The sequence below is a fragment of the Cryptomeria japonica genome, chromosome 10 (assembly GCF_030272615.1).
Source record: "Cryptomeria japonica chromosome 10, Sugi_1.0, whole genome shotgun sequence".
Classification (NCBI taxonomy): domain Eukaryota; kingdom Viridiplantae; phylum Streptophyta; class Pinopsida; order Cupressales; family Cupressaceae; genus Cryptomeria; species Cryptomeria japonica.
Window position 1 is genome coordinate 51,446,519 of NC_081414.1, and position 11,833 is coordinate 51,458,351.

An 11,833-nucleotide genomic window follows, 5' to 3' on the forward strand; every position below is an offset into this window, starting at 1 on the left:
TCTACAACAATGACACAAAGCTTTTTAAGGTTGTGTTGGACATCAGTACACAAAAATCAGAATCATCAATTAAAAGAACCAGAATGCCACATGCAACACAAAGACAAAGACCCCTCACTAGGGTATACTCTTGTTAAGCAATTGTAGTTTCTTTTACAAATCAGTTCTTCGATGGTGGATGTTAATCAACAATTTGCAGTTTTTTCCAACCTATCATCTTCAAATAATGTGCTTAACTTGTTAATTTTCAAGGCGTCTTCATAGTTCATATGGATGTAGCTATACGCTGACAATTCCATGATAAAATACCATTCTGTCTCAACTACTTTGCATTGCAAAAAAGACAACCTTTTTCCCCACTCCTCTTTAGATATCATCCATCTGCTTGTGACACATCTCAAGTGGTGAGAACTTGTCCTTAACCGCACTATCAGCATTTTTGAGGGATTGTGTACGATCACTATGCTTGCCAGGCCAACTGTGTAAAAAATAAATAATTTTGTTTTGTTTTTCTTTGTCAATTACATGACAGATTAGTGGGCCCTCATGTTTGTTTGTTTGTTTGTGGCTTTGTTGATTGGTTGGTTATTTAGCTGTCATTGAGTTGTTTTCATATTTGAATCCTATAAACTGCTTTATCTGCAGGACATTATTATAAACTGCTCGATCCAGTCCTCTTATCAGGTCATCTAAATAATTATATGCTTTCAGGCTTTTAGGTCAGTGTCTTTAACATTGTAACCAGCAGAGCACAGAACTGGGAGGCTTTCATACCATTGGGAGGGCATCTGTAACTTGTGTTAGGAGGGAAAGGGGGTAATTTACAACACCCATTATGGAAAAGTTGCAGAAATGTCCTTTTCAACAAGGGACGATCCCCAATCAACGAGTAGTTACAGACAATGGCAGCCATGAAAGCATACTTTTCCCACTGGTTCTGCTGCCCCCTGCCTCCAATGAAGGTAAAATGAGCCTCCCCTGCTTTCCGAATACCATCCGCAACAATAGAGAGTGGATTGACAATCAGCTGAAAGAGGTGGGGGCATTGCTTTTCCGAGGATTTCCGCTCAAAACTGCCTCTGATTTTAATGAAGTGGTGGAGGCACTTGGATGGGAGGAGCACACCTACATGGGTGCAGCTGCAAGGAAAAGGGTACATGGAAGAGTTTTCACTGCAAGCGAGGCTGCTCTGCATCTACCAATCCATTTCCACCATGAGATGTCCAAAGTAAATCTGTACCACAAACCCTGCAGTTTCTTTTAAAGGGTGATTTCTCCTGAAGATTCTTAGTGCGTGATTTATCCTGATTATTCTTGGTTTTCTGCTTGTCTAGTTTGAGGACTTTCCCGCCAAATTACTCTTCTTCTGTGAGATTGCCCCACCTGAAGGTGGACAGAGTGCAATTGTGTTGAGCCATAAGATTACCCAGAGGATGGAACAGGAATTTCCAGAATTAGTGGCAAAGTTGGCAAAAGAGGGGCTGCTTTACTCATCCGTTCATCCCGAGAAAGAGGAGGATGACCCCACCTTTCTGTTGAAGAGTTGGAAAACCCTTTTTCGAACTGAGGATAAAGAAGAGGCAGAAAGGTAAGTAGGGTTTATTGACGATGATATATCTTGATGTTTATTTCTTTTTGGATTAGATTGTGTGAATTTTTTTTATCAATATTGGATCATATTGGATGATCTATCACCAGTACATAAAAATTGATATATCCTGTTCAAATTTTTCAAATTTTTCATCTACTATCTAATGTGGTTGATGATATACCTGTTCAAATTCATCATGTACTATCTTTGAAAAATAAAAAATGTAATTTTTTTGTTTTCAGGTTTGCAGAGCGTGATTTCAACTGGAAGGTCACCTGGGAAGGCAGCCGAATGATCCTTAAGATGGGACCTCTTACCTCCATCAGAACTTTTGATGGAAATGAGAGTAAGAAAGCCTGGTTCAATCTGTTAGCATTTGGGAGTACACACTCTAATATTGTGATTCTGGGAGATGGGTCTGAGATCCCTCCAGAGGCAATTGAAAAGTGCAAGCAAATAGCTGAGGAGGAATGTGTGGATATAGATTGGCAAGTGGGTGATGTGGTTGTGATTGACAATAGATATGTACAGCATTCAAGGAGGCCCTCCAAACCACCCAGAACAATTCTTGCTGCCTTCTGTAAGTAGTAGACTTAAATACTCTGGATATTTACCTAGTTAGGCTTGTGGGGATTGCCATAGCAGTGAGATAAGCAATTTGTGACAAATATGTCCGGTTCTTTTAAGAATCAGACTCAAAACTCAAAGATAAGCATTGTGAATCATCTATAGTTCGCCAAATTGCATCCTCTGGATTTTTATGGTATGTAAGGATATTTCATTGTCACTAACTTACTGTTCAAACTCTTCATTGCCATCCAGTACATTAGGTGTCATAAATCTAGATTCATTTTGCAATATAAAGATCAAGATTTGCAAAATGAATTGCAAAATTTAAGTTCAAATCTTCGCTGGCCCACTGTTTTAAAAAGTGTTTTGACACTCTGTAGTAACCATGAATTTAACAGATATCTTCCCCAAGACTGGGAATGGAGGAATTGGTCTTTTCAACTTCTTCCCTTTCCTTTCTATCTTAAGGAGGTCTTTATAGAGTTAGTTAATTTAGATGCATGTTTATGTTTGAAAGGGATTTTTTAAAGGGTCTTAAGGTATTGGGTTATTTGATATGTGTATTTAAAAGAGTTGTTTTCTTTGATGTTTTATAAACTTTGCATTACATAATAGGAATATTATATAATATTTATAATTCATTAATTTTTGAGGTGGATAACATCATATAATAGTCATTTCAACAGGTTAATCTTTTTAATAGAGCTTAAATTTTAATTATAATATTAAATATTATTATTTTTTTGTTCGGTAAAAGGCCAAAGTCATATTTTATTAATAAATTTTATTACAACCTCCGCTCAGTGCGGGCGCTGATAGGAAAGAGCAGAGAAGAGAAAATCTCCGGCCTTGCCTGGGACCATAGGTCCAGTTATTGACTACTAACTTTTAATGATTTACATATAATCTTTTACAAATTTTGCATTCTGGCTGATCAAAAGCCCTTCATAGGTAGCATCCTAGTTCACTGTTGCCATCTTTTACAAATTCTGCATTCTGGCTGATAAAAAATCCCTTCATAGGTAGCATCCTAGTTCACTTTTGCCAAATTTCCTAGTTCACTGTTGCCATATTTGCCATCTTCTGATTATCCTGCAGAAACAGATTTTCAAAACAAGCCTTTTGCAAAACCACTTTGTTAAGTGTTAGTGCCAAAGAAGAAGAGCCAATATTATCTTTGCATACTTAACCCTATTGTTATTATAGCCTAGGTTTCTTTCATATTAAGTCAACATCAGAAATTGTTGGCTATACTATGAAAGATTACCCAGTCTACAATAATATTAGGGGTATAAACACTGGCCAACAAAGGATTGATAATAATTCATCATAGAAGCAGGGTCATGAGTGCATTCATGAATGCTTTTGGTGCTTTAGAAGTCCATTAGCATGGTTATTTGTGAAAGAAAGCCTTCTATCGATGGGCCCGATGGCGTTTTCTCAGGGTGCAATCGGTAAGAAGAAGTTTGGCGAGTTGGTAATCTCTCGGGAAGAGCTACACCGATATCATGACAGTCATCGGCATAGTGTTCACTATCGACATCACGGAGAAGAAGTTACCCTGATACTCGATGAGGTTGTCGGCAGACCCTATGTCGATATCGGATGAAACGGTCACTTGTTGGCGATGTCATTGGGTCATTGGAAAGCATCATCTTATGTTGCCCCGATACCCGATGGACTAGGTGACAAAGGCAGTGTTATCGACTGGACTTACTCCAATGATGCGATACCTAAGGTGAGTCATCGGGGAGAGGTGTTTCAGGTTATGTCGATACCCGATGAGGAAGACAAGCTGAGCACAGAGAAGGAGGTTATTAGAATGAATTACACCGATGAAGGAGAATGCGGAGTGGATGTTTTGAAGTCATCGGGACATCGGATAGTGTAGGAGATAGCTACCTCGATACCCGATAGGATGAATATCATGAGGTTTCATCGGGATAGCCAATATCGAAAGAAGTGACTAAAAGAGCACCAAGGTGATGTCATCGGGATGACATCGACTATTCAGAAGAAGACTTTTCCGCTACGCTGATACTTGATGAAGAAGCCGAGGTAGTTGTTAGGAAGGAAACCTTATCGGGGGAGCATAAGCTGATAGACCTAAAGACATACAAGTTGGAGCTCGATGAACAAGAAGGAGGTTTCATCGGGGAAGCGTATGCCGATAGACCGGAGAGGTAAAAGATGCACAAGTATGAGGGCGATGTCATCGGGTCATTGGAGAAGCATAAAATGAGTTGTTCCGATACCCAATAATGTGACCCAATGTACAAAATGAGATGCAGACTACAAGGAGGACTCATAGGAATATCTTTTAACCATCGGAGGAACATATTTGGAGCTATGCCGAAACCCAACAATCTACATAGAGAGATCCCTATGTATATATGCCTATATGCATATATATTTATATACTTATGTATACACATATGCACCTATATATATATATATACTCCTGTTATATGTGTACATGTGAGCATTTCTGTCACATTTGTGAAAGTTCCAACCCTATTCTGTCTTGTCATTGTATGTTGTTTTGTATATATGCATATATTTGTATCCCTATATGCATACCAACATACTTTGTGTATATTTGTTTGCTCTGCTCTAAGAATACTATTTATAGGTGTATATATGATTATATGCGCATATATTTGTATATGTGTCCGTGTGTATCTATATATACAGTTATATATGTATACGTGCATCTATATATGTATCTGCTACCATATAATTATATAAATACAAATATATACGTACATATCTATCGCTATCTGTGCATATCCATATGTATACCTTCCAATATGTGTGTGAATGTGCTGTGAGTGTGTTGTTTTTAGGATTATGTCTAAATCTCTGTCTGCCTATGAGTATCCTGGTCTGATTGCCTGTATGTTAATGATGTGGTTCTATTTGTTCCATCTGCCCCTAAATTGGCTAGCTTATTTGCCAATGTGTTAGCTTCCCTATATATGTGATTGAGTGTGTAATATGAGAAGCTTTCTATTAGAGAAAGGGCTCTATCCAATAAACTTCTGAGCTCCCAGTTTGGCATTGTCTCGGTCCTTATTGCATTAACTATGATGGTTGAGTCCCCTTCTATTTCCAATTTGGATATTTTTAATTGTTTGCATAGGTTTAAACCCTCTATTAAGCTCAACAATTCTGCCTTATTGTTAGTGCAATGCCCTAGATATCGAGATCTCGATCCAATACATATCCCTTCATGTGAGTGTATTATACATCCTGCCCCTGCCTCCCCTGGATTGCCTCTGGATGCTCCATCAAAATTGAGTTTGCACCATCCAATCTCTGGGGGAACCCATTTGCATGCTTTTCTACCATCGGTCTTGTCTCTATTCCCCTTCCCAAAGAAAGGAGGGATTTTAATCCCCTTCCATTGCTTTCTGATGTAGTTATCCCAATCTGTAAATGTCTTGTCATGTTGTGGAATGGTCGTATTCCTATTATTGGAGGTTTCTGTGATGGAGGCTTCTATTTTTGCTATCAAATTTTCTACCTTCATTTCTGTCTCTTGGAAGATTCTCTTGTTCCTCTCCTTCCAGATCTCCCAGATTACTATTACTGGGCTGCATATCCATAAATTGTGGAAGATGCTGTTCCTTTCGATGATTGGCCAACTTCTGTGCCAATCCTTTAGGTAAGGGATGAGGGCACTTGACCAACCTAGTTGTGCCATCAACCAATACCAACATTTCTGTGCATAGTTACAGGTTGTGAATATGTGATCATTTGTTTCCTCATCTTTCTTGCATAAGAAACAAATTGAGGGTCCTTCATAACCTCTAAGTTTAAATTGCTTCGCGGTTAGGACCTTCCCTTGAAATGCCGCCCATGCAAAGAAGCCAGCTTTTGGGAGATCGAATTTGTCCCAACATATTGTGTTAGGGATATAGTCCTTGTTATTGTTTGCATCATCATATATGGTTCTAAAACCATCTTTGCAGTTGTATTGTCCATCCTTTGATCTCGACCATATAAGCTCATCTGGCCCATGTTTGAGTGCTATTAATCTGCCCTCAAGAATTTGCACCAATTCTCGGTCATTGTTGTCCACCAAGAATGGGAGCATGTTTTTCCATTTCCATCCCATTGTCGATTCTGGTGCCAATGTCATATAATCCCTTACATGATTACCCCATAAAGATTTCATTTGGTCTTTTATGCCGGTTGTGTTCATTAGACTGTCTATTGAGGCGTAACCCCCCCCCAGGAATCTTCCTAGAACATCGTGAATATCCCAGGATAGGTGGTTTGGTATGAGCGGTCGGCTTTCTTTTATAAAGTTCCAGATTCTAGATCCTTTGGGTGGATTTGTTTCCCTAAATACTGCCTCTCTCTGATTTTGTGATATGTATTTGCTCCTAAGGATTCTAGCCCATTTGGCTTCTGAGGATGTGTACATTCTCCATGCCAATTTTGCCCCTAATGCTTTATTTTGCCATAGTAATTTTCTTATTCCCGTGCCTCCATCACTCTTTTCTCGACATATCTTTTCCCATGATATTAGTTTCATTTTGTTTTTATCCTCTGCACCATTCCAATAGAAATTTCTAATTATTTGAGTTAGTTTCTTATATGCCCCTTTTGGAAGTGGAATACATGATAGAAGATAAATAGGCATTGCTGCTAATACTGTTTTTATGAGGGTTAATCTTCCTGCCCCTGTCAGCCATAAGGCTTTCCAAGATGACAGCTTCTTCCTTACTTTTTCAATCAGGGGATCCCAAAGTTTATTGGTTCTGATACCTTTGTCTAGAGGCATCCCCAAATACGAGATTGGTAGATGACCTATTTTGTATCCTAGATATGAAGCTATCCTATATTCCTCCTGTGCTTCCATATTAAAGAAGAATATTTCTGATTTGCTCCTTGTTTACCATCTCTCCTGAAGCCAGCCCATAAGATTGTAATATATTCCTAACTTCCTTGGCTTCTTTTAGCTATCCTTTCCCCAGAATCATTGTGTTGTCAACAAACTGTTGGTGGGTACATGGTTCTACCCCACCAATGATTTGAATCCCCGTCTTTTTTTAAACCTCCGTGATGCATCCAGGCTTCTACCTAAGGCTTCAGACATAATTATAAATAAAAATGGGGATAAAGCGTCACCCTGTTTGAGTCCCCTACATACTTCAAAGAAGCCTTCTAGTTTTCCGTTTAGTAAGATAGAGAATCTAGGGTTTGATATGCAAAAGTAAACCCAATTGATCCATTGTTTGTTAAAGCCAAAGGCCTTCATGCAACTACAAAGGAAATACCAATCCACTTTGTCATAAGCCTTTTTGACGTCTAATTTTATCAGCATATTAGGTTGCCCTTGGGACTGACAGGAGTGAATGGCTTCCTGTACAATAATAATTCCATCCAGAATTGATCTATTGGGTACAAAGCCTGTTTGTTCTTCTGATATTATGGCGGGCAGTAATTTTTTTAGTCTATTGGCCATGACTTTAGCTAGTAGTTTATAAGTCATGTTACATAGAGAAATGGGTCTGAATTCTTCCCACTTTGAGGGATTCTCCTTTTTGGAATTAAGGCCAAAAAGGTGTTATTGATCTCTTTTAGAAATTTCCCTGCATTGCGGGCGGATTCCAAGGCATTTGTAACCTCGTCCCCTAAGATGTGCCAACATTTTTGAAAAATACTAGTAGGGAAGCCATCCGGTCCAGGGGCTTTGTCTCCCTGAAATTGTGCCAAAGCCGTTTTAACTTCTTCATGGGTGATATTAGAGTTTAACATTTTATTATCACCCGTTGTTATCAGTTTGGGTATGTTATTTAATAAGATTCTATTGTTAGGGAGGTTTGAGTGTTCCCAGTTGTTGAGGATATTTTCAAAATACTTGGTTGCATCTTTTGCGATTAGATCTTGATCCGTAATGATCTGATCACTGTCATTGGTAATTTGAGTAATCTTATTTGCTGCTCTTTTCATTTCGACACTGTTGTGAAAAAATTTGGTGTTTCTATCTCCATCTTCTAACCATGGCTCTCAAGATTTCAGTTTCCAGTATATCTCTTCTTTGGCTAGAATGCCTTCATATTCACATAAAAGCATTTTCTCAGCCTCGTATGTTTCAGAGGTCATCCCGTTTTGCATCACATCAATGTTTATTGTCTCCAACACTTTCTCAATTCTTGACTTCTCCTCAAAGATGTTTTTAAATTTATTTTTGTTCCAATCTAATAATTTATGCTTAATCTCTTTCAGCTTGGATACCAGACAATACATTTTTGATCCTACAAAGACACTCTCCTTCCGTCATTTTTGTATGTTGGGGAGGAAGTCTTCATGTGTAAACCACATTCTTTCGAACTTGAAGGAACACCCAGTTTGCTTTGTTTCCCCCATAAGTTCTAAAAGTACCGGGTAGTGATTAGAGCCCGACCATGGTAATACTGTAGTTTTTAGTTTTGTTTTAAGATCGGTTAGATCTCCTTTAAAAAAAATCGATCAAGTGTTTTTGCAATGTTGGAGAAATCTTTTCTTCTGTTATTCTATGTGTGAAAACCCGTCTCAATTCTGATTTCAAGTAAGTTATTGTTATTTATCCAGTTTGTGAAGTCTCTTTGTGGTTGTCTAATGGTTTTTATACCACCGATTTTATCAGATGAGTATAAGATGTTGTTGAAATCACCGCCTATGATGATGTGTTTCTCATCCTGAGTATTTAAGTAGTGTTCAATTTCCTGCCACATTAATCTCTTTTTATTTGTTGGAATTGGGCCATAAACATTAATAATAATAAACTTAAGCCATCCAATTTTGCATCTTGGTTTGACATGTGAATGTAACTACATTTTTTCTCCACATTAGACCCAGTCCCCCCGATGCCCCTATAGACTCCACCACTTCCATATCCCATTGGGTGAATTTTCTACTAAAATTGTTCATATCAGTCTTGCCTAGTTTTGTTTCTTGTATCATAACTAGGTCCAAAGCAAATTTTAGTATGCTTCACTTAATCAGTATTTGTTTGTTAGGGGCTCCCAAGCCCCTAACATTCCATGTAAGTATGTTTATACCTCTACGAGGGGGAGGGGAGATTTTCCTTGCCCCAATAGTGTTGTGATTTTGGCCTGCCCCTCCGCATCCCCGTCCATCTTCCTTTTGTCTAAAAAAGACTTCTGACCTCTTTTGTTGCTCATGGATTTGCCACAATCAGGAGTTAATTTTTCACCTCCCATCTAGAGGATACCTTTGTTTTGTGGGTTGAGGTATTGTCTAATACTATGTTCTTTTCTGCTTCCTGCATATTGAGTAGTTCATTGATAATGAATTCTCTTTCCTCATTTGTATTCAATCCTTCCACAACAGGGGATTCCTCCAAAGTGGGAGGGGCTGTGTTTGTATCCTCTTGGGCCACCTCAGTTCGGTTGGTGATCAGTGAGGGGGTTTTTTTGGGGGGGGGGGGGTTGAACCTGTTCTATATTGGAGATGTTGACATTATTTGCTCTATTTGTCGGAGTATCAATGAGTACCTCCGACAAATTCTTCAACTAGTTTCCCCATTAAATTTTCTATAACATTGTTTAGTGTTACTTGGGTTCGGTCCCCATTATCATAATCCTGAGTTTCTTTGTTGTTATCGGCTCTGTCTGGACTGCTACTCAAGACTGGGAAAGGAGGTGGGGTTGGGATATTATCATTCTCTTACTGAACAATGTTTATAATGAAGTTGCCCTTGTCATTATTAAATTGGATGTTTATCTTATCATTTGAAGCTCTATGGATGTCATTTACTATTTCCTGTGGCTTTTGCAGATTAGGGTTTGGCCTTTTGCAGAAAGCTAAATCTTCTGCTACCAGGCCAGTATACCATACCGATTTTAGAATGTAGCTGCCATCTATTGTTTCTTGGATTATGTTTTTCAAGTCTTCCATGCCCTTGTTTACTTCTATTAGCAGTTTTATGCCAGATTTATTCGACCAATTTTTCTCTACGACTATGAATTTGCCCAATTTATCCCCAATTTCTATAAGAATTTTAGCATGCATTAATTCTACAAGAACATTGGGGATTTCAATCCATTTTGATACCCTTTTAAATTCATATCCATTAGCGTCGAATTTAGGTTGCCAATCAATGAAATTGAAATTTGCACCTTTGTAAAAAACATATTCTTCATGCAATAGTTTGGCCTTCAAATTTTTTTTGTAGCATTCAATGTATATAAAATTAGTTGCTAGGGTTGTGATACTTACCTGGCCATGGAATGTAGTTTTCCACCATTCCACTATTCCGGCGAGTGGCTGATTATTCCCTCCCCATTTCGCAAAGAGCCCGTGCCCTCTGCAATATTTATATAAATCCATGGCTTCTCTAGGGTTCGAAATTTTGATGAACTCCTAGTCGGGTTTTGTCGCTGCTAGGGCACCTTCTCTCCTTTCCGTATGATGGAGTGAGTCCCCCAACTTCGAGACTAGGCTTGAATTGGCTAATTTGGGGCCATGATATGGCAATGCCCTTCCTCCATCCTTTACGGGTCTTTTGTAACCCTTCGCTCTATAGTTATGTGGACGGGAATACTGCTGAGGCTTTCGAAGGGGATGTCCAGGGATTGAATAATTTGTTTGAAAACCCAATGGTATGCTATTTGCTTTGGTGGCACAGTCGGGGATTCGAGAGGTGATGGGGATCACCCACATGCTTTCCAGAGAAGCCCTAGCCTCCCTCTTCTCTGCCCTGCTAGCGTTTTTGCGTTTTTGCCACGGGTGGTTATGTGAAGGTGCTTCCCTCCCGGATGGAGGCTTGCCAACCATGTCGCCGTTCCTGCCTTGGTGTGGAAGAAGATCGCCGAGATGTTGATGTGCAGAGCTCCTCATTTTTAGTTTCAGATGGATGACAGAGAATATAATATTAAATATTATTAACATACAATTGGTCTTGACAATTACTAATATCTCATACATGTTTTTATATTTTAATTTGAGGGTAAAAATAAACTTTTTATTCAAAGATACATATAGTATTGAATGAATTTCCAATTAGCCATAGCTATCAAAACAAAAAATAAAATAAATGAAAAGCCCCTAGGTTTCTTGTAATACCACTCAATCTTACACACAATAACAGTAAAACAAACCATCCTTACTAACTCTCTCCTTGATCAACACGTGCAAATTATCCTAGCTAATCATTTTGGATAAGTTGTAGAATTTGATTGGATTTCTAATGGGCTAATCCTTCCCAATATATATCATTCCAATTACCTATCTTCTATGAAGCCCATTTAGTTAGATGGTTTGCCACCTTATTCCACTCTCTGGGAACAAATGATATTATACTTATGGCTATATGAAGAACTTGCCTAGCTATCTGAGCCAATCTCCATGAGGATTCTCACAAAAAAAAATTCAACAATGAAACCCAAATCATACAATGCAAATCACAAATGATTTCATTCCGCCCAAGTTCACTTGCTTTCTCTAGAGCTTTAAAAATTGCCAAAGCTTCCATTTGATTATTTGTATGCAAACCTATGTAAGTATAAAAAGGAAGTGGATAGAGCCTAAGTTATATTTTCAATTGATTCCACCAATCCCAATTTCACCTAGATTGCCTCAAGCAAAACCATCAAAGCCATTGGGAGGAGAAGACCACTTACTAAACTATCTACTCTATAAATAGGTTGCCTTTTA

At 38.5% G+C, this 11,833-nt stretch overlaps 1 protein-coding gene across 1 annotated transcript; it reads left to right on the forward strand.

Annotated features, from left to right (window-relative positions):
• Nucleotides 1-624: 624 nt before the first annotated feature.
• Nucleotides 625-2,402, forward strand: LOC131029710 (clavaminate synthase-like protein At3g21360). Its single transcript, XM_057960325.2, has 3 exons — nucleotides 625-1,228; nucleotides 1,335-1,588; nucleotides 1,834-2,402. The coding sequence occupies exons 1-3, from the start codon at nucleotides 836-838 to the stop codon at nucleotides 2,177-2,179; spliced, it is 993 nt and encodes a 330-aa protein (XP_057816308.2). The 5' UTR covers nucleotides 625-835; the 3' UTR covers nucleotides 2,180-2,402.
• The last annotated feature ends 9,431 nt before the right edge of the window (nucleotides 2,403-11,833 follow it).